We start from the raw sequence: 26,514 nt of genomic DNA, 5'->3' as shown, positions 1-26,514 counted from the left end.
ATATATAGCAAAGTTACACCGCACGGATTCTTGATGATTCTTGAAATTTCCGAAGGCCTTCCATTCTCTTGACACTCATTCGAGTCAAAACACTAATATCAACTAAGAGCCAGAACCTGATAGGCAGCTAAAACCTTTTCCTTCCCTACCCAATCCTTACCCAACCGTCATAAATGGCATTACTCGTACACTAACCGTCAGACGTGACACCAGGCAATAACAGCAATAATATAGGCGCCTGGTCGAGGTGCATAAGCATGTATCCTGGCTGTATTCTAGCAGTCAGGCTTGTAGACGGCGTCCTTGCAAAGCACGGCCACCTTCTTAAAGAAACGCCGCCATTCCAGCGGATCGCCCTTCACCTTCATGAACTCGATTTCAAATAGGCCCTCGGAGACACATTCGATCAAGACCTTGCCCTGCAGGGTGCACATCCTTCCATCCCGAGTTACGATACGAAGCATTGCGGAAGTGTCCCCTGCGGAAACGGCGGGAACCGCAGGAACCGGGACTCCTAAACGATGCAACGCCTCGCAGATGAGAGGAATTAGGATCTTAAGCTCCCACGTAGAGAAGAATCGTGTCATGGGACGAGAAGGCACAATATCATGGAATCGCTGGGCTTTCTGCGTCCGACTCAGGGGTACGGACGGATGAGGCGAGAATTGTGACATTGACGGCTCATCCTCTAGATGGTCGAGGGCCGACATGTCGTCGGCAGAGAATGGTCGCCCCAGGGGTTGTGTTGATGAGAAAGCATCCGCCACTTGCGGGGTATCCCAGTCGACCAGCATATCAGTCCTCGGCATCTCCGGCTGCGTTGATGAAATTCTTTGCTCAGCATCAATCCCATCACCCAGATCGATATCCATTCGACCCCCACCAAAACTACCCCCATGGGGTTGAGCGAAAGGATCTTGGGAAAAGTCGATATGGAGTGACTCGAACATGGTTGTAGCTAAGTTGATCGGATCCCTTAATGTGCCATTTCGGGATAGGTATTTGTTCGGTCGGGTATACCAGGGATGTCTCCGAACGTCCTCCAGGGAAAAGCGGTTAGAGGGGTCGATGTTCAGCATTCCACGTAGTAGCGAAAGAGTCTCTATAGGCAATTGCTGCCAAAGCTCATCGGATGTGCGTCCATTTGTTGCGAGGTATTCCTGAAATTCGTAACTGGTCTCTGTCGGACTATCCCACGGGGTGTTTCCAGCCAAGAGGACGAACAGGACGATTCCGCAGGACCAAATGTCCACGAGATCGGGTCGGTAGCCTGCACCTTTCATCATATGTTTGCTACTGCAAGATATCACTTCGGGTGCAATATATGGAGGACTCCCACAGAAAGTTGTAGACAACTTCGTCACACCCTTGTACTCGAATAACGTGGCTAGCCCAAAGTCTGCGATTTTCAGATTTCCGTCGGCTGTCAAGAGCATATTCTCCGGCTTGATGTCGCGGTGGCCCACGCCCTTCGAATGCATATAACCCACGGCACTTATCAGTTGCGAGAAGTATACATGCGCGATGTCCTCGCCGACACCCTCGTCAGCCTCGATCTTGTCGAACAGATCGCCACCCTCGGCCAACTCCATCGCGATCCAACGCCAGATGTCATCTTCCCCAGTTTGGAAGAATGAGATTATATTATTATGATCTCCGATATGCTTGTGGACTGTCGCCTCCATTTGTAGCTGACGCGGGCTGACCTTTCCCTGGCGGGCGGCGTACTCTTTGTGGATGAACTTGACTGCGAAAACGGGATTGTCTGTGTAGGTGGGGACGGCCTTCTTGATGCTGCACCGTAATTCTTCGTCAGCAAGTGCTTGAGGTTTCAAAACATCAAGGTACAATCGATGAAGTCAATCTTACCAAGCGTAAGCACCCTGCCCAATTGTTTTGGAAACGATGCGAAACGGCAAGTCATTCGGCAGCGGGGCCAGCTGAGAGTGGTGCATGTTGACGAAGATTCGCGAGAAGGACCAAATATGACAGATCAACTGAGATTCACAGATCTTGTCATTCAGGGGGGAAAGTCAATATTGAGCCATGATCGTGTGACGAGTGGCGAGTATCAATGCAAGGGCGATGGAAGGAGAACGAAGCTGAAGAGAACGCGCTGGGCGGAACGCGAGAGCCACTTTATCCTCTTTGGGTAATCTGTTGATCGGCTGCCTGGCACAGCCTTTAGTGGACCCAACATGATGGATAGGGAGGAAGGGGGATATCTCGACAGAGAAATGGAATCAAAGATCAGTAAGACAGGAAAATAGTTGAAGTTATTTGACTTGAGCGAGGAATGCGAAGACCAGGAGAGATGCAGCTAGCTACGAGCATTGTATCGACTAATTGACCGCCTGATCTGCCCTTCACTCAACACACTGGCCACGCTGCTTTTGCTGGCTCGATCTGGACCCGCAGCAGCCAATAATGAAGCCCAACTGCAGAGAAAAGATCCGGAGTCGCACCGAAACGACACCACAATTACGGAGTACTTTGTATGAACTTGCATCGACACCTGGCCAGTATTTCACTTAACCGAAAACAAAATTAGAAGAATTGGAGGAAAAATGGTGCATCATCACTTCTTCTCCTTACAAGAATCTTAGGGTTCTCATCACGGGAGATTCAGCAGAAACCTGAGTTTCGCGATGACAAAATGACTAGCGACTCACGATAACTTCCCAAGCGTGACGGATCTGGACCGGTCATCTGGTGGAGCCCCAAAGAATCAGTTGGCGGCGGCGTTGCCGGGCGGATGGCCGAGTAAACAATGAAAGACCGAACATCCCCTCCATTATTGTCAACCGGACATGAACCCACTTTTATTCTTCCTTACCCCCTGCTTTCTATCTCTCTAGGATTTTGAGCTTGACTACTTCAGTAATACTGGCAGACAACATTTTTCCATTCCTCCACCTTCTTTGCCCAACGTTCCATCAAGGCTTGTTCTGAGTTCACAGCATCCGGGGGTTCATCGGGTGGGTCAATCCGCTTCCCCTCCAGCCAACTGTCCCGCTGCATTCGGAGCCAGCGTCATTCCAGACAAACCCTCTTCTTCTTCTTCCTCTTCCTCTTCCTTTCTCTTCCTACCGATTACGACGGTCCGTTCAACTCTACCTGGCATTCCTCCCATCCCGGAAACTCTCGTCATCGTCTCTTCCTCTTAAACCGACCGTTGCTTCCGCTATACCCCCGATCTCTTTCACTTCTTCATAATGGACTACAGCATGGAAGACACTCAGAACTCGGCTCCTGACGCCCACGAGGCGTCCAAGCTCAACTCGTCAGCCCAGAGAACCGACATTCAGAGCGTCACCAAACGGTTCGTACTACGATGCTGAATGCAGCTCCTTCAAATCACTCACATTTCCTCTGGAATCTTGCATACTGATTATCATTCTATCTCGCCAGCCTCCAAGCCGAGCTGATGCAGCTAATGCTCTCCCCCTCTCCGGGAATCTCGGCCTTCCCTGACGCCGACGGCAACCTCCTCTCCTGGACTGCCACTATCAGCGGACCGGCTGAAACTCCTTACGAAGGACTTACTTTCCGTCTTTCCTTTGCCTTCCCCAACAACTACCCTTACGCTCCCCCTACTGTTCTATTCAAAACTCCCATCTACCACCCTAATGTCGACTTCTCCGGCCGTATCTGTCTGGACATCCTGAAGGACAAGTGGAGTGCCGTCTACAACGTGCAGAGTGTTCTCCTTAGTCTGCAGAGTCTGCTGGGTGAACCTAACAAGTAAGACGAAACCACATCGCAACGTTCCGACCGTTCATGCTAACAGCTACTTAGCGCGAGCCCTCTCAACGCCCAAGCTGCTGAGCTCTGGGACACCGACCAGGAAGAATACAAAAAACATGTTATGGCCCGGCACCGCGACATCGAAGACATCGAGTAATTGGTTCGTCTAGAACCGTCGTCGTCCGTTCGGTTGTTCCCGCAGACATGGGACGGACCGACTTGCATTGCATGAGATCGGGGTCTGTGCGTTTCATTTGGGGGCAACGGTTGCATGGTGCATTCTAATCTTCGTCGTAACGAAGTCATGAGTTCAGCACCGATGATTTTTTTTTCAGGAGTTTATGCGTTCGGGGAATTCTCGTTTGGGACCACAATTGGAATGGAAATACAGGAGCCCGCGCGTGTCCCGGGACAAATACCCTGCTTTGATTTGACAGTCGTTCTTATTATTATCTGCACATGATGTTGGGTTCGTTGGTAGCTACTACGTAGGCAGTCACTGAACAAAGAGATAGCTTCCATTGTATTTTTCGATCAATATAAGTGTTGATATTGTCTATACTAACCTAGTAGCAGAATACATAGGAGCTACTATTGCCATCGCCAGGGTGAAAAGTAACCCTGCCGACAATATATCCACCATAACCAGGACTATTCAGGCACGACAGGATAGTCTTTTGCGCTAGAAGAGTGTCCTCCACAAGCAAGCACAGCAAATACTGGTTAGTAAATAAATAAACAACCCATAATCCATTGTTTTATCGCTATTTACTCCCCCCAATGTTACTTTCCTAGATAGTATCTAGTGTCACGGAGTACACACAGTACTACATAGCTACAACTCCAACCCTCTATAATAAGTAGTCCTAGAAAGATAGCTGCTGCCCTAACTAACATCTCATCGTCTCTTAATCCAATCCATTGCGCTATGCTACAAAATTACATTTGATCCATAGCCCAGAGACCCTTAAAAAGTGAAAGCATCAGCACCTTCCTAAAGCAGGTGAAGAGCGGCAACGTCTTCCGGACTTGTCGAAGCCCCTCGGAGATCTTCCTCTTACATCTACTTTACACGCAAACAGACAGCTAGAAGAATGGCCATTCCAACGTTACTCCTTTTATCCTATTGCTGCAGAGGATGAACTGCCATCCCAAACCGAACAACTGCAATACACAGCTCAATCAGGCACATTGTTGTATCTCTCACTTAGGTAAACATGACGCTAGATCTACTACCCGCAGCACTCTAAATAGCAATCATTCCTGCAATCGCCGCGCTCATAAGTGTGCTGATCGCTCCTGTTATCATTGCACTAACCGCCACGCGCGATACATCTCCTGCCCGTTCGGGAGCCAGTTGTGCCAGAACTCCAATCTGGTTTCCTAGAGAGCCGATGTTCGCGAATCCGCAGAGGGCGTACGTGGCTATTAGTCTTGATCGCGGAGATAGAGTTTGGTATTGCGGGTCGGTTTGAAGGGCTGAGTATGCTATGAATTCGTTCTAACGGTTGTATCCCTTGTTAGGGGTAGGTTCTGGGTATTGGAGAATAAGCTTACCATCACAAGCTTCATGCCGATTAGTTGTGCTACTTTCAGGAGGTCATCATCCCGGGAAACACCCAAAAGGAAGGAAACAGGATAGCAGATATATCCCGTAATGAGTTGGATCGTCAAAGGAGGATTGTTGATATTCAGGTAGCGTCCCCACCAGGTGAGAAGACCGTTGGCTAGACCGACCAGAGAAATGATACAAAGTAGGTTGGCGGTGATCATGCCTGCGATTTTGATACCCATCCAGGCGCCATTGGCAAACGCGTGAAGGGCGTTTGCGGCTTGATGCTCTTCGTCTTCCGGGACGGTGACATGGCCTGCTGTGAGGGTTTCCTCTTTTTCGGGCCAGCGTATCTTGGATGCTGCCAGGGAGGCGGGAATGCTCATGACGCAGGAAGATACAAGGGCTTGAGGATTGACGCCCATGCCGATGTATGCAATGAGACCAGAGCCGGCGATGGTGGCAAATCCAGAGGTCATAATTTGATGAATTTCTGCCATGGTCAGGTGCGGTACAAAGGGCCTTATAAGCATGGCTGATTCCCCCTGTCCGATGAACGGGGAGGCCGCTGCAACAACCGCTTCTGCCCCGGACACACGCATTGACCAGAAAAAGAATGTCGCAAATTTGCGAACGAACCATTGTAAGATGCCGGCGTGATATAGGAGCTGCACAAGAGATACGAAGAACATAATTGCAGGGATAACACTGACGATGAACCATCCTTTGTGTTTCTCGGCCCAGCCTGTCTCGATGAGAAAGTTAACACCTTGCTCTGCGAACCCTAGTAGCTTCTGGGCTAAGGTGGATATGAAGTTAAAGATGTCGTATCCCGCCTGTGTCCGCAGGACAAATAGAGCCACAAGGAATTGAACCAACATGCCGACGATGACGGTATGCCAGACGATATTACTGCGATCCCGAGAGAAGAGCCATAGAATGAATAAGAAAACAATCAGCCCGAATAGGCTAACTGCTCTGTCGGCTCGCGTGTTTTCTGGTGTATCCGCAGAAACAAAACAACCGATCATGATCACGGCAATTGTCATTATCGCTGCTCCTGGTATACGAAACCTTGGAGGCACATAGCTCACAATACGTGAGGCGGTCTGTTTCCAGATCCAGTAAACTGGTCTGATGAGCACAGAGATGGGAAGATAGACAAAAAGAATACGCAGTGTGATAGCCAGATAGACGAGAAAGGGGATTAACCATCCTAGGTCATCACGGTGAAGTATGAGCCCCGTGACCCACCACCTGGGGATCAAGAATAGGTGAGTTTGCAAATCTATGGGGTTGAAAGCGCTGCAATCGAAGCTCACCCTGTGAAAAGTATCAGAATACCAGCATATGCCACATGCCTGGAGTGCCTGGACATGCAACGCCGATATTGTTGCCGAGGAGTGTGGCTTATGTCGGCCTTTTCCATATCATTTTGTTTGCCCTGATGTTCTTCTGTGGGTAGCTTCTTCATGTCTGGAAAACTGATAACATCGCCACGGGGGATTTCTGAGTTACCTGCATGAACACCTGCAGTCTCATTCGAATCGCTGCAAGCCTGTGACATGATTGTGGTCTTCTGGGTAATTGCCAGGGCTTTCTCATCTGCCATAATCTCTGCGGTACTAACTTCTCGGGGAGGAGACGGTGAGTTAGTCACGGATCCAAGGGATAAGATGATGTCCCATGGTGCATCTGCAGCCTCTCCTAAGGGATTTGCGGGGAAGAATGGCACGCGGTCCGAAGGTGTCTTATGGTGGGCTTACGGTGAGACACGTCTGATCAAGAATTGATGAGACCTAAGCAGTTTATGTTGCTCCGGCCATAATCAAGCTTCGGGGTTGTACAACGTGGGTCAAAAAGCTCTATCGACGAGCAAGACGCATTATGCCAGGGATGAAGTCACGGCCACTCCGGCGGTCTGACCTCTATACTTTCCCATCCTTGTGTCACCTGGGACTTCTGCTGCTTGCTGTTACTGGCTGTGTGTCCAGGGACGAGCATTTGTTGCGGGGAGTCCTCTTTCATCCAGGAAATTGTGCGGAGTAGTGTAAGTTTATTGATGACGACTGAGCGAACTGTTTTATCTTGCCTTCCGGCCATTAGCCTAGTCCTAACTCTTTGCGTTGAAGGGGCTAACTAATATGCTTCTTGATGACATCTCTATGACCGGTCACATGGCTCACTATTGCATCGACTTGCAATGCTTTCCATGTTGAGTTGTAGCTCGAATACAGTCGGTCTGATTGGCCGGAAAAGGCGTGGTCTGCGCCGTATCTTGGTTCTAGTATGCATGCTGCATCAGAACAATATTCCTGCAAATCCTGTGAATACTATTGCCTTACCACTTACAGTTTGCCTCTTTTTTTTTTTTTTTTTTTTTTTTTCCCGATAACTGTTTCTGGTTCAGATTTTCATTTTGATGCAAACTCGGTTCCTGTGATGAACGTTTCTTTTGACTTTTATTCCCAAATCAATAGCAAAAAGATACAGGCTTCCTGCTTTTGACCTTCTTCGGATTCCTTTAGCATCGAAGAGTGCGAGACCTATTTACCAGTGGGGTGCCACATGACAGAAAACATTCTACAATTGCTATAGATGTTCCATACGTTTGGCCATAACTCCTAATCATCCACCTGGCTGGCTACCATTGATCAGAACTCGGAGAAATATGACGTCCCAGCCAACGATTTTACCACAGAACCGTATAAGAGATCAGTACGCTTGACTACTAAGGCCTCACAAGGCTCTATGGAAAGCACTCCCAAGCAATAAAACAAGAAAATCACTGGCAGTTGATTATCCGGTCTCCAGAAAACATTGGGAATAAGCCGAATAGTTGTGTTTCCCATTCAACTTGTCTGATTTCTCGACTCTCGAATGCTCGATGTGAGAACTATAGGTCCACGGCTAACAGTCCTGAAACAGTGTATGAAAAGAATAGAGGATGCATGGCCTGCAAGTACTGGGTTCGTGGTATCCTTGGCTGGACGCCCAGATCGTAGGCAAATGGATTACATGGATGATGGTATGGTCACATTCTCTTTCGCGAAACAGCACTCGACTACCTTTGCTTCTATTATACATCATTGTGGTGGTTTTGGTTCCTACGACCTCTGCGGCAGTTATATATATTCATCCCCGATGCTAGTAGTTGATACTGAAGAAGACGGCGAGACATTACTCGGCAGCAGGACGAACGCTACACTGGAACAGAGCCCAGACCTCATATGGAGTGTTTCCTGCGAGTTGCAATTAGTCCGAATGGCCTATTCCCGCATGCGGCCTGCGACGCTTGAAACGTTACATTGAGGGAGACGGCAAGCGGGTTGGAGCAAGGAAAGTCGTTGGACTGTGAGACGGGGATGTACAACCTGACTGCAAGACATGGATGGTAGATATATATTGTCGCTGACTACCACACTGCAGTACCAGCCTGGATGGATTACATTCAGCGGATCCTGGAATTATTAAAATGGAGAAGCCGATATATGATCAGTTGTGTGCGATACACAAGGCAGAAACACCAAAAAGATCGACCGGTCGGTGCAGTGGACGCAACCGTTAGACATCACCGACCGCATCGGTATGCCCTTTCAATTGAACACCAGTTTACCGCCGAACATTTTTGACTTGACTGGGTCATAACGATGCGACAGACTGCTTGTGTGCAGGGAAGAAGGAAGGCAAAAAAGGTCGTGCCCGGGATCGAACCGGGATTGCTGGAATCAGAATCCAGAGTGATAACCATTACACTACACAACCTGTTGTTGTGATAGACGGGTTACTTTCTAGTCTTACAAGCCAAGGAATTCAGAAAATCAAGAAACAAGGTCGTGATATGACCTCATTGTTTTCGCCAACTCGAGGTACCTGAATCGACTCTACCCCGCAAATCTGTTTCACACATGCTACAATATGCATAGTTTGCACAACATGGAGCCGCAGTCGAATGAGGAGTGGCAAATCGAGGAGGGCATCCCCCAAGTTGAAGATCCATTTATCCAGCAATATCTGCGGGGTCGGTGTTCGCTTATTCTGGAAGAACAAAAGCAGCGCCATGGTGGGTAGTATCATGTTCAACATATCTGCTTGGACTTGGCTAATCAACGATACTAGATAGCAACCTTACCAAGGCTTTACCGCCTACAGCTGCTAGAGCTTGCAATATTGTCGCCAGAATCCGCGACCGGGAGCTACATCAGCTTTCTTCTCTGTCGGGTTTAGATGATGCTCGCTTTCCCGAGGCCAAGTCCCTGGATTGGGATAGGGTGCAGCAGACAAAGCTGTGGAGAATCATCAAGGCGATGCCTAAAGGATCTTTGTTGCATGCTCCGTTACATGCCGTGATCAATGCGGACTTTTTAATCGATGTGGCGTTCACTACCCCGGGATTGTGTGTCTTTGCGACGCAGCCTTTGCTATCTGAGGATGACTTGGAAGAGAAGCTATTCGCCTTCCAATACTCGTTGGCGGCGTCAAAAGACTTGGAAGACAGACCTACTGTGTGGTCGTCTGCGTACGAGCCCTCAAGTCCTATCCCACTGAAAAAGGCAGCCTCTTCTTTCCCGTATGGGGGAGAGAATGGGTTTCGTGACTGGCTGCGAAGCCGATGTATCCCTCAAGCGGGGCGTGCGAATTATCATAGCCGTGCGATGCCGATTGTGAGTTCTCTGCTCAGCTATGAGCCTATCCTGCGGGCATGCTTGCGACATGTATTTGCTCGACTTTGGAGCGATGGGATCAAATACGTGGAGTTCAGAACGACTTTTACATTCCCATATCGCAAGGAAGGGAAGGATATCCCCGAAGAAGGCCATAGCGATTGGTGCCACGTGTTTCAGGAAGAGCTTGCACGTTACCAAGGGACGCAGGAAGGGCAAGGGTTTTACGGAGCGCGGATTATATGGGCCTGTCCCCGCTCATTGTCGAAGCGAGACATTGTCGAGAACATGAAAGATTGCATCCTGGCAAAGTATGATTATCCCGATACGATTTGCGGATTTGATATGATAGTGGATAAGGATGACCGGCACTCGCTTACTGATCTGGTTCCTATACTATTCTGGTTTCGCAAAGAGTGCTCTGCAGAGGGCTTGGATATCTCTTTCTGCTTCCACGCTGGCGAATCCCTGAGAAATGGGGGAGATCAAGGTTTGTTCGATGCTATTCTGCTGGGCGCGCGGAGGATATGCCAAGGGCTCTCGCTCAGCCAACATCCATTACTGATCGAGCTGATCAAGGAGAAAAAAATCCTGATTGAGTGCAGTCCGCTCTCAGATGAGATCCTTGGACTCACCGACAGTATTCAAACGCATCCTCTACCTGTCTTATTAGCCCGTGGTGTTCCTGTAACTCTTGGTATAAATGCGCCGGGCCTGCTCGGCGAACCAAACGACCTGACCCGACAGTTCTGGCAAGCAGTTCAAGGGATTGACAGCATGGGTCTTACGGGCCTTGCAATGATGGTGGAGAACTCCATCCGGTGGAGCTGCTACCAAGACCAGCCATCGGCGGAGTGGCAGTCCGATCTTCGGGAAGGGATCTTGGGGGAGGGGACGAAGGCTAGCCGTTTGCAGGAATGGTATGCAGACTTTGAGAGATTTTGCCAGTGGGTTACAGAGGAATTTGCGGAGGCGGAAGGTGAAGAGCAAGACTGAATTATTCCACATTCCACCCATAGTGTATCCGTCAACAGCCATTCCCCAAAGTTGCATTAAATCTTCATAACGAAGGGGTACGCTTAGTAATGATATAGCGGTATGCCGAGATGAATAAGCAGAACGTGCTTGTTATGCAAAGCAACAACGCTTGCAGCTTTTTCAGGAGAACATCGCCTCATCACAGCAGTCGTTAGTTTGACCGGTCGCAGGTAGAGTGGAATTGAATGTAGACTAGACTAGAATATGATCAGCGTCCTGGTGAGCAAAATCATGTCGGCTGCTGCTTGCTGCATGATTCATTGAGTGGAGGTTCAAACTCAAGAGCGGATGATGGACTACTTCACGAGCCAGTGCGATAAGGGGGACAAAGGAGAGATTCTGCAGCAGGATGACCGTTGATTTTACTTCTTCTTCATCGATTATGACTTGACTATTATTTTACTTTTTCTTCTACTCTCGTGGTAAATATTGAGTTATTATTTTCCGTTTTATCACCGTTAGGCCGAGGCTAAATAAACAGTGTCGAGAAGTCCACCAGACACCGAACGAATCGCTCATTTGCCATGGTTCAGCTGGCAGTTGCTTGCCCGGCATTTGCACTTCAGCCAGCTGTTCTGGACATTTTCCCGGGAGCCGAGTGCTCATCCTCTGGTTGACAATTCAAAACCCTCCATGAGGCGATAAGTTCGACGTAAGTGTGAGTTGTCATGGTGTGATTTGGGGAGGCCCGGCCCAAGCTCCGCCTGACTATTGCGGTTGATCTTCGCTATCTCTCTCCTCCTCCACTAGCGCCTACATCCCCGAACGTCATCCTTCCCTCCGGCACTTCAGCAAACCCTCCGCATTTGTTCCCCCGACACACTTGTTGTGCTGGTGCCTGTCCCAGGAGCAAGGCATCTCTCAACTCCCCGATCGTCTCTTTCTTACCCTTGTTGCCTTATTATGTTTTTGCTCAGATGACAGTTGCCGTCTTCAAATGAGCCCCCGCCGGCTCCTTTGCCCCCCCACAAAATGGCCTACTTCTTGCCGTCGTTCTTCCAAAAGCGATTGCTCCGATATGCGTTATCTCGTCTCGGCCTTGTCGATACAGAGGCCCTTGACCTGGACAGCCTGGGTATCCGCTGGGGACAACGAAGTACCGTGGAACTACGAGATATTGGGTTGAGGCTGGATGTAAGTGCACTAAATCGTGCCCCCGATGAGCTTAGCTAGCTTCCCTGGCTCTCAATCCGCTGCTGTTCCCCGCTGGGTTTTCGGACATCCGGCATGTGCTAATGAGAAAACTCTATATCGAAATAGAAATTAGCTACGCTTCTTCACCTTCCCCCTTCAAGTGAGCTCGTCAGCGCCAGGGTTCGTTTCCTGAAGATCACCGTCCCCGCGGATATCTACAGCAGCGGCATCATCTGCCAGGCCAGCGGCATCGACGTCCATCTGAGACTACTTTCCGACGACTCTCGCCATGCTGGACAAGGCGACAGATCAACGGGGTCTGGCTCTGGCCATGACCCTGCCCCCGATCCGATCATCCCTAATCCGACCGACCTCGCTCAATCGTTCCTCCAGGCTGAACCAAAGGAGGAAAAGGAAGAACTGAAGGCTGCCATATCATCTCAATCTCAGGTCCTTCACCGTACACCCACCTCAGGCAGTGATGATGAAGAGGAGCTTGGCTACGGCAATGAGGGCGTCTCGTTGCCGAGTTTCGTCGCTGCGTTCCTCAAAGGTGTCGCAGACCGTCTGCAGGTCCAGGTGGATGACATCTCCATCCGAGTCGATATGGAGACGAAACAGGATGCACCACTAAAGAGGCAACCGGAAGATAAGCCTGACTTGGTCACGGGGTTACTGACTGTTGGACAAGTCAAAGTGGATGCTGTGTCTTCGCCATCGAGTGAGGATGAGACTTCCTCACGGAACCAGCGACGGTTGATCTCGTTGTCTGACATTAACGTCGCCTTGGTGTCGGAGCCTGTCGTTTTCTCTAATTACTCAAGGTTCACTGTCCCGATATCTCCAGAGATCACGTCTCCAGAGAGTCCTTTGCAGCCAAAGCCGAGCCCTCCCCCAAGCCATGTTTCGTCCCCGCCATCGGAGCACGCGTCTGAAGAGGACACCGCACTGGACTTGACAAGGTCGATACTATTTGAGCCATCTCGTGGACTATCAGAATCAAAGATAATAGAACAATATGCGCCCGAACATGCGCCCGAGATGGAAGGATCTGTGTGCACCTACGACGGCAGATTTTCTGACGCCGACACGGAGGAGGAAACCAGGAGTTATGGTTACATGGGAGAGTCGCAGAACCTACCGGTTGACGATGAGATACTGGACAATCCTGCGTATCTTGATTCTGTGATCGATTCGCATCTTCATGATGATGAGCTCGATGGCACAGATCAGTTTTCACCGGAAGTCGGTCACCACATTTTGGGCAATGAAGATACCCCGCGCCTTCGGACACCAGAGTTGCACGCCGCCGGATCAGCATCACACTACAGTGATACACAGAATGCTATGATCCTTGCGCCTAGGTCACAGGTACCAGCTGTCGCTAGCCTCGCACAGGATCACCTACAACATCCTGAAGCGGTTGATGTTCCTACTCGACCAGCCTTGCTCGCAGTGGGGCCAGAGGTTACGCAAGATCCCCAGCCGTATGCCGATGACCAAACATCGCCTGTTACCTCTGTACCTCCTTCAGAAGCAAGTAGTTCAAGCTCAACATCTGGATCTTTCAACCAGGACGAGCTTTCCGAGTCAAGGCTCTTTTCTAACGAGGAGGCACAGAGTATGTACATGAGTGCCATAAGTCATGATTCTATGTCAAGAAGCTTCATGCCAAATATTCCCGGTGCCTGGGATTCCCCGGAATCCACGGTAGTTAGGGACTCACATGCTCATGTGCACCATGGAAGCGGGCCCGATGTACATCATATGGACCAGGGCCATGATGATGATGAGACTGCTGCCACCCCTAAACTAACACCGCAAGCAGGATTGCATATATCGCAGGAGTGCCTTATAGATGATTCTCCAGAGGCACAACATGAGCCCACCGACAAAGAACGTTCTCAGGATTCATCAGGCCTGAACAAATTTTCTGACGTCGCGAGACGGTTCTTTAGCATCGACAAGGTCGTCATTTCCATACCTTCCGTGGATGAAGATGGTGACGGCGCAGATGACACCCCATCTGCGTCCTACACTGCAGAAGAAACTAGCGGTCTGGAGGAGACGACGGCATGCTTGCGTGATTCAGCAACTGAAGACTACTTTGTGCCTCCTGGCAGGAAGGCTTCTACACGAACTCGCAGTGATACGATTAGACCGGCCTCATACGGGCACGAGGGCGCCGAAAAAGCTTCTCGGCCTTCGCAGCATGATGGGCAGACACAGTCTAAGCGGAGCCCGAACGACTTGGAGGTTGAGATATTCTCCGCGGAACTCCAATTCGACATCGCTATCGGCTGGCTCGTGCTCAAGGTTGGACATAAGATTCTTAATGCTTTCAGCAATGACAGCGAGGTCAGCCAGGACATAAGTCAGCCGTCAGAGCAGAAGCGACAGGCTATCAAGTTGGCTCTTCGCAATCTTGCCATCAAATTTGTCGAGCATGTTCCAGGATATTCATACCCTGCCGAAATAGACAGCTCGCCATTCTTCGGTCTGCTACATAACGATATCTTATTGCAGACATGTCTGTCAGGCCTTGAAGCTCAGCTTTCGATTGACAAAGACATTACAAAGCTCCATCTGAATATCAAAGGCTTTAGTCTCGGGTTCGCCTCTGAACACTTAATATCGTTCAGCGAAAATTTCAAGATGCGCGATTCCGTGAGAGATGTCTTGTCAGCCGAGCAAGGGGATATCGATCTCTCTATCACAAAATCACCTGATTCCACCACTGTAAACCTCATGACACTTCCTTTACAGCTAAACTTGAATATCCAGCGACTGGAAGAGGCCATAGGTTGGTTTGGCGGGCTGAGCACGATATTGGAACTTGGCAACTCGATCTCATCGGCTTCATCTCCGAAGGGGCCGAAGAAGGAGGCCCCGAAGCGTCCTCGTGGTGTGCACTTCGAAGAATTCCCTCCACCGGCAGCGAGTGAACGAACAGGCTCGGCGCCCTTGAAGGTAAATGTCAGGATCGGAGGGCTTGCAGCAGATGTGGTCGGAGAGACCCACTATGTCAGGCTGAGGACAACCGCTGCCAAGATCGTTAGCAGGCCTAGTGGCGTAGCGGTGCAGATAGACAAGGCCAAATTCACCGGCCCCTTGCCTCTGGACGATTCTCGGGACGCTCCAGCCAAGATAAACCTGACCGATATCAGGGTTGAGTACCGCTTTTCTCCGAAGGAAGAAGACTTGGACCGGCTACTTGGCTTAATCACTCCGTCCAAGGACAAGTACGACGAAGATGATGATATCATGTTAGATACACTCTTCCGCCAGCGGAGGCAGGGTTCTGTACTCTGCGTGACGGTCTGTGGAGCACGGGTTGCTGTTTCTCGTACTACTGACCTCGACTCCATCTCCCAGCTGGCAGATGAATTGAGCCGACTGTCGAATGTCACAAAGTACCTACCAGAGGATGACAGGCCTGGTGTGCTGACCCTTGCACTGATGCGTGAACTTGAGGTTCAGGTACATATAGGTGGGCAGATGGGGGAAATTAGCGCCGTTCTTCGGAATACCGAGCTAGCCTTTATAAGCCTGCCCTCACTCATTGCTGCGCAGCTGGGCTCCATAACTGTTGCTAGGAATAGGGACGAAGAGCTTGTCGGAGAAGCATCAGCAATTGGTCACAAACCCAGCTTAAGCCAGAGTCCACTTCCGGTCTTGATGGCTCGCTATATTGCTGATGAGATGGACCCCACGGTCAAAGTGAAGTTGCACAACTTCCGCGCAGAATATACACTCCCATCTATCATCGCCTTCCTCGGACTCAGTGAGGATATGACTACCGGGGATGTGGCTGCCAACATGGCAAGCTCCTTGGCCAACCTCGCAGAATTGCAGCCTCCACATCAGAACGTCCAACCGGAGAAAGAGGGCCGTTCTGACACCCCTCCAAAGCCTATCAAGTTGACAATTGACCTTCGAGACTGCGTGCTTGGTCTCAACCCACGCGGCACTGGTGCCAAAGGCCTCGTAGTTCTCACCAACGCCAAGTTTTCTGGTGCGATACATGATCCCGTGTCTTCTGATGCCACACTAGAGCTCCGGAAAGCGTCTCTCATGATCATAGATGATGTGGCAAATGTGGGATATGCGGACAATGTCCAAAGGAGAAGCTCAGCTACTCCGCACAGCAATCAGGTGCAGTCTTTCATTGACCATGGCTTTGTGACAGTTTGCACGATTTCTTCAGCCACAGCTACGGTCAAGATAATGAAGCTGAGTGATGATGGGGCAAAGTCTCTCGATGTGGAGCTGAGGGATGATTTGCTGATCCTGGAGACTTGTGCCGACTCAACACAGACTCTCATAAGCATAGTTAATGGGCTCCAGCCTCCTACTCCCCCAAGCGCAGCTGCGAAGTACCGTACAGAAGTACTGCCCATCCAGGATATGCTATCTTCTTTTACCGGAGATGCTTTCTTTACAGACATGCCGGAACCACCCGAAACGACGGAGCCTGCTGATCAGGATCAGGAGGGACATCTGGAAGATGAGCGTGACTATGTCAGTGACTTTAAACATGTCAGCGCGGTCCCCGAACATGGATCTTTGACAGAGGGTATGATGGCGGGTTCGAACGAACTCCTAGACAGCTTCCACTCGCAGTACTATGTATCATCGAGTATTTCCGAGCTGGACTTCCGAGAGGATCACTTTGCCCAAAAGTCTGCTGTTGGCGGTACAGCGCACCGCTGGGATTCTACTCAAAACACTTACGGACTCTCGGACGACTCCAAGCTTCAGAGGAGCCCGCTGAGGATCAGAGTCCGCGATGCACACGTGATCTGGAACTTATTCGATGGATACGACTGGCAGCGGACTAGGGATACTATATCGAAGGCTGTGAAGGACGTGGAGCGGAAAGCCATTGAACGACGTGCGCGTGCTGGCAGCCGAGCATCTCCCAGCTTTGACGAGGAAGAAGAGTCTGTGATCGGTGACTGCTTGTTCAACTCGATCTATATCGGTGTCCCTGCTAATAAGGATCCCCGCGACATCCGCAACGACATCAATCGCAACATCGACGACCTCGCGAGTGAAACGGGAAGCTACGCGACTACGACGACTGTCACAGGGGCCACGGTCCGGCAAAGCCAGTCGCCCTCGGTCCGTGGAAAGAAGCTGCGCTTGTCTCGAAGCAAGTACCATAAGATGACATTCGAACTAAAGGGAATATGTGCGGACCTGGTCGTATTCCCACCCGACTCCGGGGAAACGCAGAGCTCATTAGATGTTCGCATCAAAGACCTGGAGGTGTTTGATCATGTGCCTACTTCTACGTGGAAGAAATTTGCAACATATATGCACGAAGCGGGCGAGAAGGAGAGTGGGACAAGCATGATTCACCTGGAGATCTTGACTGTGAGACCGGTACCTCAGCTCGCTGCAACCGAAATCGTGCTGAAGGCGACAATACTCCCTCTGCGGTTACATGTCGATCAAGACGCGTTGGATTTTATCTGCCGCTTCTTCGAATTCCGTGATGATTCAGCGCCGACTCCAACAGCTCCGAGCGATGTCCCATTTTTACAGAGAGTCGAGGTGAATGCCGTTCCTGTCAGACTTGATTTCAAGCCTAAGCGAGTCGACTACGCGGGACTCAGATCTGGCCGGACGACCGAGTTCATGAATTTCTTCATACTGGATGCAGCCGACATGACCATGCGACACGTCATTATCTACGGGGTGTCGGGCTTTGACAAGCTTGGACAAACGCTCAACGACATCTGGATGCCAGATATCAAGAGGAACCAGCTGCCAGGCGTGCTGGCCGGACTTGCTCCGATTCGGTCTCTCGTTAACGTGGGCGGAGGGGTGAAGGATCTCGTGGCGGTTCCTGTGCGCGAGTACCGCAAAGACGGTCGCCTTGTACGGAGCATTCAAAAAGGCGCATTATCCTTCGCGAAGACCACTTCGAACGAGCTCGTCAAGCTGGGTGCCAAGCTTGCTATCGGAACACAGACGGTCCTTCAAGGCGCCGAAGATATTCTCACTACCCCTAATGCATCGGGAGCTGGTGTTGAAGACGAGTACGCTGACGATGAAGAGGCGAAGAAGATCTCCTTGTACGCCGATCAACCCGTAGGGGTGGTCCAAGGTCTTCGCGGCGCATTCCGGGGCCTGGAGCGCGATCTGCTTTTGACACGGGATGCCATAGTTGCAGTGCCTGGCGAAGTCATGGAGAGCGGAAGCGCCAAGGCCGCCGCAAAAGCTGTCTGGAAGCGTGCTCCGACTGTGGTTCTTCGGCCTGCCATTGGTGTATCCAAGGCCGTGGGGCAGACGCTGCTGGGGGCTGGGAACACACTGGATCCTAGTAACCGGCGAAAGATGGAAGATGTAAGTCAATACCATCAGTAGCTGACCGTATGCTAACATGGTTGCAGAAATATAAACGCCATTAACGGCTTCGTCGCTGCATCGTTGGCAGTGCTTCCGCGAGTTCTTCTGGGATGGTTTGGTGCATAATTGATTGGGACATCTACCGGAGCAGGTCACAGATTCACCTGCGGGCAGGTTCGGTTACCTGGGACTGATTTAATGATGACTATGACGGATGATTCTTTGCTTAGCACTACTACCCCTTGAGTTTTTATGATACAATGATGGCTTTTTAAGCATGATTGGTGTTGGATTTATATTGATATTTTGGGGATGTTTATGATTAAGATTGATATTAGTTATTGAGGCAGGTAGACTGGATGTGAAATATGAATGCTAGATTATGCAGTGTATATTTGATCCGAGATTGTACGGAGTGTAGAGTTTGTGTAGCTGTAGATGTTCAATGCTATGAAGAGTAAGTAGTGTGCAGCAGAATAAATACCTACTCAGCCACAACTGGGATCTAGTTGCTTGTTTGCTGACCTACCTGCATACCTGAATAGGAAGGTATGACTAGGTTCGAAGAGTATGTTAAGATAGTAACTACTAGCAAATGGTTATTCATCCATGATGACACGAGCGTAACTCATTAGGTACTATAATTGCAGTCTTCCACTAAATCGTGGAGAATCATCCGATGGACCCTCTACACCCGATATGAAAGTAGAAAGTAGATACATATCATCAAAGAGAAACTAAATAATATGAGTCAATGCAAACCACAAAACAACCCATCTGATCCAAGCAACGACAAACAAAACCCTGACCACAAACTCACATGAAAACACCCCCAAACCAACCCACCGACCAAAAAGAAAAAGAAAAAGAACATCAAACAGATGGAGTAGTAGTATAAACCGGGAAGGTTTATACTGGTCCAAAAACGCCAAATCAACAACACCCACCCCCCTGTTTCACCCTCGACCACTTCGCCGTCTGCTTCCACAACGCACCAAAGCAAAACCCCGGATGAAACACCGTCATAGCCGACGTAGCCAAGACAATCATCGCGCCCTCCAACACCATGAACTTCACCTCGTCGTTGGCAAGTTTACTATGGAATCCGCCTTTCAACTCGGAGACTCTGAATACGGAGCGGATGAAGATGGTTATTGTTGCGAGGGATAGTCCTGTCCACAACCACAGCCCCATTAGCCATGCACAAGAAAAGCAATCCTGAAAGGAAGGGAGGGTGATAAGGGATAAGGGTATATATACTCACCACCCAAAAACCCCCTCATCCTAGCATCATCCCCATTGAGTCTGAATCTATACAAATTCTTCTTCTTCCACACGCGATAGGCAAGCTCGCCACACAGACCCATAAACAACACGAGGGACACAACCTGACTGGCTAACCCCGCAATCATGATATTCACCCCCGTTTGGGCGAGATCCGCTTGGTCGGCGTCCGCGGTGGAGGTGATTGCGCCGCCGGCGGCTTGTAGGATTAGGGAGATGAGGTCGCAGGTGATGAAGAGGTAGGTGTAGGTTTTTGGTTGGAGGAGGGAGAGATTATTGGTGGCGCCGCAGTAGAGGGTTATGATTCGCGTGAGGCAGATGTAGATGGAGGCGGAGAGGAGGGCTGGTGCAATGGTTAAACATATCAGGTATCTATAGAGTTCAAGTTTAGGGTTCTTGTTAGTAGGTAGGTAGGGGGTGGTGGATGTGGGAAAAGTGAATGGGGAGGGAGGTGTGTACTCAAGGTAAGGAGTGAATTTGAACGGGTTATAGTGCATTTGAATACGTCCTACATAGCCGATTATCTCTAAGAGAAGACCGCCGAAGAGACCGGTGAGGTAGCTCCAGGTGCGGTAGCGGATTCCGAGGATGAGTTGGGCGATGAGGAGGGTGGAGAAGATGGCGGCGTAGAAGATGTTGCCGGCGAGGGAGGGGACGTAGTTGATGTAGGCGGAGGAGAGAGGGCAGGTGGTGAGGGTGCAGTAGTCGGAGGGGGAGAGGGATGTTGTGCTGTTCGTCGTCGTGTTGGTCATGTTGATGTATAGTATATCGTGTGTAGTATAGTGAGCAATTGAATTATACAATTGAAGATGGAGATGGATTACTATATAGTGTACAGCTGGCTCCCATCTTTCTCATATACAGCAACACATTATACTAAGGACGATCCAAAAATATCCCATCCTTCATTAACCCTCTTGATTAGCCTCGCTGGAATAAGCGAAGCCTAATCAGGCCCCCGGTATACCTCCAATCATTTTACCAAGCCATGTGCCTCAGATCAGCTCAGTTCAGGTGTCATAGTCACTGGTAAGCAACAACTCAACAAAATTCCCATCTTGGCGCACCTCGGAATGAACCGAGAGGGAATATCACTGGCGGAGAGGAAAAGTAAAAGCCACGATGGATGAGCTTCAATCAAGCACCGCCTTGTTGCCAAGAGAGGGATTCATATAGTAGTTGGTTTATATAGGAATAGGGTTGTGCGGACATGGACACGGACACGGACGGACACGGATACGGACTTTTATAGTCAGATGGAATGGATACGGCCCTAAACGGACACGGAGAATGTGTATCCACTTCTCGTGAGGCTGCTATTTCAGTTAGGGTTGAACTAGATATAGGATGAGGCTGTTTTGGGACTGTGATTAGGGACAGCCGTTGCGAGGCTTATTCGATCTTTTGGTCATTTTATCGTGATGATGATCAGAGGATCAGTGATTAAGGTTGGGGCAGTGGGATGATGAAATGTAGATATGTCTAGATGATGCTGGCCAATTTCTCACGAGCTTCTACTCTTGTTACTAGTCACTTTTCAGTGTTGTGGCCCGTCTCTTCACCTCGCATCATCTGCACAATGACTGCCCGCACAACACTCAAGACCATTCGCAATCATATCCTGCACCAAGCTGCACGCTGCCACGCTTCTCTTCCACGCATTTCCCTAGCACCCAGACTCCAAATCATAGTCACCAAGGCCCGCCAGGGTCCCTTTATCTGCTGTCTCAGCTTCTATCTCCTCTCGACTTGTCTGTCATGGCTCATCTCAACAATACAATTCTCCTCTCAATTACACGCTCACACCCTCTCCTCTGATATCCATTACGCATATGAAACACCACCTTCAGAAATCACCACAAAACCATACCACTGGGCACCTCCACCATCATCACCTCTTAATATCACCTCTCCCTCATCCATTCCCCCCATCATCCACCGCATATGGCGCGGTGACCTCACCGAGTCCATCCCCAAAGAATACATCAACGCCAGCACCTCCTGCCACGTCCAGAACCCCACATACGAGCAATACATCTGGACCGACACAACATCTCGTCAGTTCATCGAGGCATACTTTCCCTGGTTTGCACCCATATACAGCGACCATCTTCTTCCCATGCAGCGCGTCGACGTGCTACGGTACTTCCTCCTCTGGCATTACGGGGGCGTGTACCTGGACCCTGAGATTGGGTGCCAGTGGACGTTAGACTCCTTGTTAATGGGTGCAGAGCAGAATGGCAAGGTGCTGCTGCCTCGGCACTGGCCGTACGGGGTCGGGAATGAGTTCATCGCGAGTAAGCCGAACCATCCGTTTGTGATCAAGGTGGCGTTGAGTGTGCATGAGCATCGATGGGGATTTGTGCCGGCGTATGCTATGGCTTTTGTGAGTGGTGGGGCGGTGTTGGTTAGTCGGGTGCTGGGAGTCTGGTTGTCTGCTGTTGGGGGTGGAGTAGGCATTGTGCCCGAGGACATGTTCGAAAGGACTGAAGAGGCAGTCTTTATGAGGTTTGTCGGAGAGAGGCCACGTGGTGATGAGGTTGCAGTGTCGGAGTGGTTCTTTGGGAATTGGGTGGGTTGGTGTGCGGCTGGGATTGCGCTTGGGGTGATGGGGTTGGTGGTGCTTGGGGTGAGGAGGGAGCCGAGGAAGCGGAGGTATACTCTGGTGTAGATAGCCATTGATTTAAACTGGATTGTATTGAATAAAGCATTAATGGGATTGCTTTTGTCTTGACTGAGATAGGTGGCAGTGACTTCATCGCTCAGCGCAAGCGCTGCTCAGACGCCTTCGTGTACTCCATCCAGTCAACGAGGATCTCATCAATTGTTGCGTCGGGAAAGAAACCAGGCCATTGCATATCGTATACTTCGCGGGGTATCACTGCATAGTCATTTAATCCATCCAGCGGCAGCTGCGCGGATTCAAGGTGATTGTTCTCAGCTCCGGATGGGCTCATGTTACTAGGTTGTACTGGAGGCTGAAAGGAATCACTCTTTTGTCTGGGTAACATCCGATTTTCAAACCACCACTGAACTCGCTTCAGACGCTGTTCATAGTGGTAGAACACATCTCGGTCACCGGAGGCATCCATACTAGACGTCACCAGTGCCTGCATGCGAAGGATGCACCGACTAAGCATGCTGGATATGTCTAATGCACGGCACAACTCCGCCGTGTGAGGCTGTATCGAAGGCTCCGACGCTGCCACAACAAGTTTGCTGGCAAGAGTCAGCGCGAAGCCAATCTGAATCCATATGGCGTTGTTGAACGCCATTTCACTGCGCAACGGGAGGCAGACGTAGTAGTCAAGTAGAGCTTTGGCCGCAACGAGACCCATCCGGAGAGCCTCGATCTGAAATGAAACTTCACGTCTTGGGCTCTGTGTACTGGGCTTATTATCAAACAAACTGATCTGGCAAAGATACAGTTCGGCCGTATAGTATTGCATGAAAAGGATATCTGTGTCATCAGTATCACGATGAAGTCCATCATAAGCTGCTTACTTACTGTTCTCATGCAACGGACACGGTAGACTAGCCCGATATTGCTCCAGCTCTAGTTTCATCTCACGAAAAGAACGCTCACTGCTTGAGCCAGGACCGTGGGTCCCTAAAATGTTCTGTGCTGAGATAGAAGTGATCTTCTCCGAAAGCCGTTGAAGCTGCACTATATGGAGTAGGTGCTGGTCGGAGGCATACTCGGCATCTGTGGCCAAGTGCTTGCAGCATTCATCAAAATAAGGCATGTACGAAAAGGTGCACTGCTTGTGTAGGATTTGCGAAACGCTACGAGCCGTTAATTCTAGTACTAACATGTAGAAGCTACACTTACCTCGATGAAAAGTAGAAAATTCCGAGAACGGCCCGTCTCTCATCATGCCCCCAAGACACCGACTCTTTGTGTTCTTCCGGATTAAAGTTCACTCGAGTCCTCCAGAGCCGATATTCAGGCGCGTGATCCAATTGCAGGTCCGTGATAATGCTGATCGCAAGATGCAGATATTGCGAGAACCGGCGTGGCCGTGAATGATATTGACACCTAGACCTGTCAGTTCAGCATACAAACATAGACTATCAGGCGTACCATGCAATGTGGACTAGCAGCCCTTGCAGCACCTCGAATGAGACTGGTCCATCGAAGATCATGCAGTCGCTAATCTTCTTCTTCACCTCTTTTTCGAGCATACGCTGCAGAGGCATGTTGTCATACAGAGTAGCCGTCAAGATGGTAAGGAAAAGAAACGGCTTGTCTCTCCTGAGGCTCTCAGCAGAGGTCTGTGGTGGGATGACTACGAATGGACAATGAGGCATAAGCGTTGCGCGGAATTCATTCAGCAGCATATTGGCGGCGTCCACGGTAAGCAAGCCTTTGTCAATGGCATCTTTGGATTGTGATGCAGTGCTTGCAGGACTTTCCTCGGTTGTGCTGCTATTTCTCTAGAATACGATTAGTCTCTGCATAGCGAATGGAGAGTGTTGTACGCACCGGTATTGGGCATACCGACGTCGCTAGCAGCTGGTCGACTTTGGCTTCGAGTAGATCGATCCTCCTTTCGCGCGATGAGAAGACGAACTACATGGTCCGAGGTTCGCAACTCACTTGTCCTTGCTATCTCTCTTGATCCCTCCATTTGTGCTTCGAGACTCTGGGAAATGACACTCCTTCCCTAGGCGTTCGCATCTAGACCTAGTAAGCCAACCAAACAATCAGCTCGCTCAGACAAGCTCACCGATCGCAGCTCCCGGTAGCCCCGTGGCGGATGCACCGTATCTTGGCCCTGGCACAATTCTGACATGTCCTTACTGAGCCGTTAGAATACCGGCTCCTGGGACGGGAAAGCTCAGATTGGATCAAGTGAGCCATCACAGATGGAGATTTCCGCGTCAGCACTGCATTCGATAGATCCGACGGTCAACCGGTGATCTTGAAAGCCTGCAGGAAGTCGAGCGATCCATTCGAGTTCCGTGCGCAGACCGAGCGAGATGACAAGGGGAGCTGGATGGAATGGGACCATGTAGACCCCAGCCATGGAGATTAAAGCAGATTAGCTCGAGTCCACCGAGGCGAAGCGAAGCTGGCAGATGCGGGGCGGGAGTTTGTACCCGCCAGCCACACTAATGCCGCCCGGTCACGTCCACTGCCTCTTGGCGCGTCAGCTCCCTTCCTCTCTGCTGCAAATACCGGTTTGCATTGAGTTCGAACACTTTGCCTGAGCTTTGTTTAGAAACTACCAAGTATATCCGAGTATATCAATCTAAGACGACTGGTTGTCGCGATCAGACTTCGAGGCCGTGCGATGTACCGAATCCGCGATGCTTCCTTCCATGGTTCCTCGCAGATATACTCTCTCACCAAGTGGGTCCAATGCCAGTGCACCAGCGCATTTAGACCTTGAGTACGAATTGGCTTCTTTGTCTGAGCTGTTGCTCGTGTTGGGAACCACCATCCAATCATCGAAGCCAACCTGAGGGAAGAATGACGCTTCCATTCAATTGAAGCTATCGCGCATGGATATGCTCGGAACTGCCTACTGCTGTTGTGCCTGTTCCTCGGCCGGCGGGCATGACAGGGCACCAATCAGTGACTGATTTATCGCGAGAAATGCTGTTCCCAGATGTCATGTAAAAGGGATGTAGCTCAAGGTTCCGGGATGATGGTTCCATGTATCCTCTCCGGGCCACTAACCATCTGCAAGCCGGGCTATGGCTTGCTTTCTATATATGAATCAATATTGAAAGAGGAAAGACGTGCGCATAGTTAGCCTTACTTAGTTTACTAGCAGTCACGATACAGTCCCTAGCCCATTGCGTTATTGAGCCGCGGAGATGACTTGGCGAGCGAATGGCTAGACTAACTCACCGTTCACTCTACTATGTACGGAGTAGCTACTGACTTCTGCATGACAGCCTTCCGGGTGACTATATGAGTACAGGCGCATCAGACGACAGAATAAACTTCCCCAGGCATGCTATATTAATCGCCGCTTTCAACAGTCAAGTAAATCCAGGGGCTAATTGCATGAGGTCATCTGGAGCTCATAGATCCGGAGAAATCTAGATTGCGAGAACGCGAAGACGACTCCATGTCTAGATCTGGTCTGGCGACAAGGCAAAGGTGATGCGATTCGTATCTGCTGCCCAATCCATGGCACAATCCATCCATGTTTCTGGAGTATGGCTCGGAGTAGAGTTTGTAGAAGACATGGATGTGATGGCAATATCAGTATCACGGAGAAGAATCCCACTTGCCGTGAAGTCCATGCTGACAGGATTGGTTCGGTAATCTGTTCTGAATACCATAACTGGTGACATGAAAGCTAGCTTCTCAAGATATGGTGAAGAACGAAGTGTGTAGAGAGGCTAGTGCATCATTGGGGGTTATTCTGTGACGCTGTAAATTGTATAGCCAATTATAGACCTTGAATACAAAATATCTTGTCCCACCAGTCAATGATTATTACTTACTAAGGAGGTAGTCACACAGCGATGGCTCAGTCTAGGCCATGGGAGCAAAGTAGGTCTTCTGCACTGCGTCGTAATCTGGGGTCTGCGGAAATGTTCCACCAAGTTGCCTGGCATTTTACTAAGGAGATCACGAGATAGGTACGAAGCTTGAGACACGATAAGGCGTACCGCAGCTATCAGAGTGCTTTGTGAAACATTGGCAGGTACAGGGCTCTACAAGGACGATCTTGGTGACGTTTCCACTCTTGCAGTATCGGTCAACGTAGTTCAATG

At 50.1% G+C, this 26,514-nt stretch overlaps 8 protein-coding genes and 1 non-coding gene across 9 annotated transcripts; 4 read left to right on the top strand and 5 right to left on the bottom strand.

The window, feature by feature from the left end:
• Positions 1 to 29: 29 nt before the first annotated feature.
• BO85DRAFT_479295 (putative serine/threonine protein kinase) lies at positions 30 to 2,338 on the bottom strand. Its single transcript, XM_025662944.1, has 2 exons — positions 1,870 to 2,338; positions 30 to 1,794 (listed from the first exon to the last, which is right to left on the bottom strand). The coding sequence occupies exons 1-2, from the start codon at positions 1,953 to 1,955 to the stop codon at positions 276 to 278; spliced, it is 1,605 nt and encodes a 534-aa protein (XP_025513742.1). The 5' UTR covers positions 1,956 to 2,338; the 3' UTR covers positions 30 to 275.
• A 524-nt stretch (positions 2,339 to 2,862) lies between these two features.
• Positions 2,863 to 3,995, top strand: BO85DRAFT_66563 (putative ubiquitin conjugating enzyme (UbcK)). Its single transcript, XM_025665576.1, has 3 exons — positions 2,863 to 3,322; positions 3,412 to 3,744; positions 3,799 to 3,995. The coding sequence occupies exons 1-3, from the start codon at positions 3,216 to 3,218 to the stop codon at positions 3,902 to 3,904; spliced, it is 546 nt and encodes a 181-aa protein (XP_025513741.1). The 5' UTR covers positions 2,863 to 3,215; the 3' UTR covers positions 3,905 to 3,995.
• An 864-nt stretch (positions 3,996 to 4,859) lies between these two features.
• Positions 4,860 to 7,108, bottom strand: BO85DRAFT_470139 (NupC/NupG family nucleoside CNT transporter). The gene is made up of 3 exons (XM_025662377.1): positions 6,622 to 7,108; positions 5,305 to 6,556; positions 4,860 to 5,248 (listed from the first exon to the last, which is right to left on the bottom strand). The coding sequence occupies exons 1-3, from the start codon at positions 6,909 to 6,911 to the stop codon at positions 4,994 to 4,996; spliced, it is 1,797 nt and encodes a 598-aa protein (XP_025513740.1). The 5' UTR covers positions 6,912 to 7,108; the 3' UTR covers positions 4,860 to 4,993.
• Positions 7,109 to 8,992: 1,884 nt separating this feature from the next.
• BO85DRAFT_t181 lies at positions 8,993 to 9,064 on the bottom strand. The gene has a single exon. It is a non-coding gene; the product is annotated as a tRNA-Gln (tRNA).
• Positions 9,065 to 9,206: 142 nt separating this feature from the next.
• On the top strand, positions 9,207 to 11,091 carry BO85DRAFT_479292 (putative CECR1 family adenosine deaminase). The gene is made up of 2 exons (XM_025662943.1): positions 9,207 to 9,362; positions 9,419 to 11,091. The coding sequence occupies exons 1-2, from the start codon at positions 9,218 to 9,220 to the stop codon at positions 10,957 to 10,959; spliced, it is 1,686 nt and encodes a 561-aa protein (XP_025513739.1). The 5' UTR covers positions 9,207 to 9,217; the 3' UTR covers positions 10,960 to 11,091.
• Positions 11,092 to 11,973: 882 nt separating this feature from the next.
• atg2 (putative autophagy regulatory protein Atg2) lies at positions 11,974 to 18,510 on the top strand (the record flags this gene model as incomplete). Its single annotated transcript, XM_025656206.1, has 2 exons — positions 11,974 to 12,135; positions 12,262 to 18,510. 2 exons carry the CDS (start codon positions 11,974 to 11,976, stop codon positions 18,508 to 18,510), a joined length of 6,411 nt encoding a protein of 2,136 aa, XP_025513738.1.
• A 915-nt stretch (positions 18,511 to 19,425) lies between these two features.
• On the bottom strand, positions 19,426 to 20,528 carry BO85DRAFT_376009 (RTA1 domain-containing protein; the record flags this gene model as incomplete). Its single annotated transcript, XM_025656203.1, has 3 exons — positions 19,426 to 19,664; positions 19,757 to 20,148; positions 20,236 to 20,528. The coding sequence occupies 3 exons, from the start codon at positions 20,526 to 20,528 to the stop codon at positions 19,426 to 19,428; spliced, it is 924 nt and encodes a 307-aa protein (XP_025513737.1).
• An 827-nt stretch (positions 20,529 to 21,355) lies between these two features.
• Positions 21,356 to 22,447, top strand: BO85DRAFT_489810 (glycosyltransferase family 32 protein; the record flags this gene model as incomplete). Its single annotated transcript, XM_025663626.1, has 1 exon — positions 21,356 to 22,447. The coding sequence occupies one exon, from the start codon at positions 21,356 to 21,358 to the stop codon at positions 22,445 to 22,447; it is 1,092 nt and encodes a 363-aa protein (XP_025513736.1).
• Positions 22,448 to 22,538: 91 nt separating this feature from the next.
• On the bottom strand, positions 22,539 to 24,572 carry BO85DRAFT_375709 (fungal specific transcription factor domain-containing protein; the record flags this gene model as incomplete). Its single annotated transcript, XM_025656185.1, has 6 exons — positions 22,539 to 23,236; positions 23,285 to 23,562; positions 23,609 to 23,815; positions 23,861 to 24,213; positions 24,278 to 24,349; positions 24,507 to 24,572. The coding sequence occupies 6 exons, from the start codon at positions 24,570 to 24,572 to the stop codon at positions 22,539 to 22,541; spliced, it is 1,674 nt and encodes a 557-aa protein (XP_025513735.1).
• Positions 24,573 to 26,514: the final 1,942 nt, after the last annotated feature.

The sequence above is a fragment of the Aspergillus piperis genome, assembly GCF_003184755.1.
Source record: "Aspergillus piperis CBS 112811 unplaced genomic scaffold BO85scaffold_14, whole genome shotgun sequence".
Lineage (NCBI taxonomy): Eukaryota > Fungi > Ascomycota > Eurotiomycetes > Eurotiales > Aspergillaceae > Aspergillus > Aspergillus piperis.
The sequence above is the reverse complement of the archived record's forward strand: the minus strand, read 5'-3'. Positions and strand labels throughout refer to the sequence as shown.

Coding starts and splice junctions, on each gene's coding strand:
- BO85DRAFT_479295 (XM_025662944.1), bottom strand. CDS start 1,955: ATGCACCACTCTCAGCTGGCCCCGCTGCCGAATGACTTGCCGTTTCGC. Junction 1,795..1,869: donor GGGCAGGGTGCTTACGCTTG/GTAAGATTGACT, acceptor ATTACGGTGCAG/CATCAAGAAGGCCGTCCCCA.
- BO85DRAFT_66563 (XM_025665576.1), top strand. CDS start 3,216: ATGGACTACAGCATGGAAGACACTCAGAACTCGGCTCCTGACGCCCAC. Junction 3,323..3,411: donor ATTCAGAGCGTCACCAAACG/GTTCGTACTACG, acceptor CTATCTCGCCAG/CCTCCAAGCCGAGCTGATGC. Junction 3,745..3,798: donor CTGCTGGGTGAACCTAACAA/GTAAGACGAAAC, acceptor ACAGCTACTTAG/CGCGAGCCCTCTCAACGCCC.
- BO85DRAFT_470139 (XM_025662377.1), bottom strand. CDS start 6,911: ATGGCAGATGAGAAAGCCCTGGCAATTACCCAGAAGACCACAATCATG. Junction 6,557..6,621: donor ATTCTGATACTTTTCACAGG/GTGAGCTTCGAT, acceptor CTTGATCCCCAG/GTGGTGGGTCACGGGGCTCA. Junction 5,249..5,304: donor TCGGCATGAAGCTTGTGATG/GTAAGCTTATTC, acceptor TACAACCGTTAG/AACGAATTCATAGCATACTC.
- BO85DRAFT_479292 (XM_025662943.1), top strand. CDS start 9,218: ATGCATAGTTTGCACAACATGGAGCCGCAGTCGAATGAGGAGTGGCAA. Junction 9,363..9,418: donor AGAACAAAAGCAGCGCCATG/GTGGGTAGTATC, acceptor CAACGATACTAG/ATAGCAACCTTACCAAGGCT.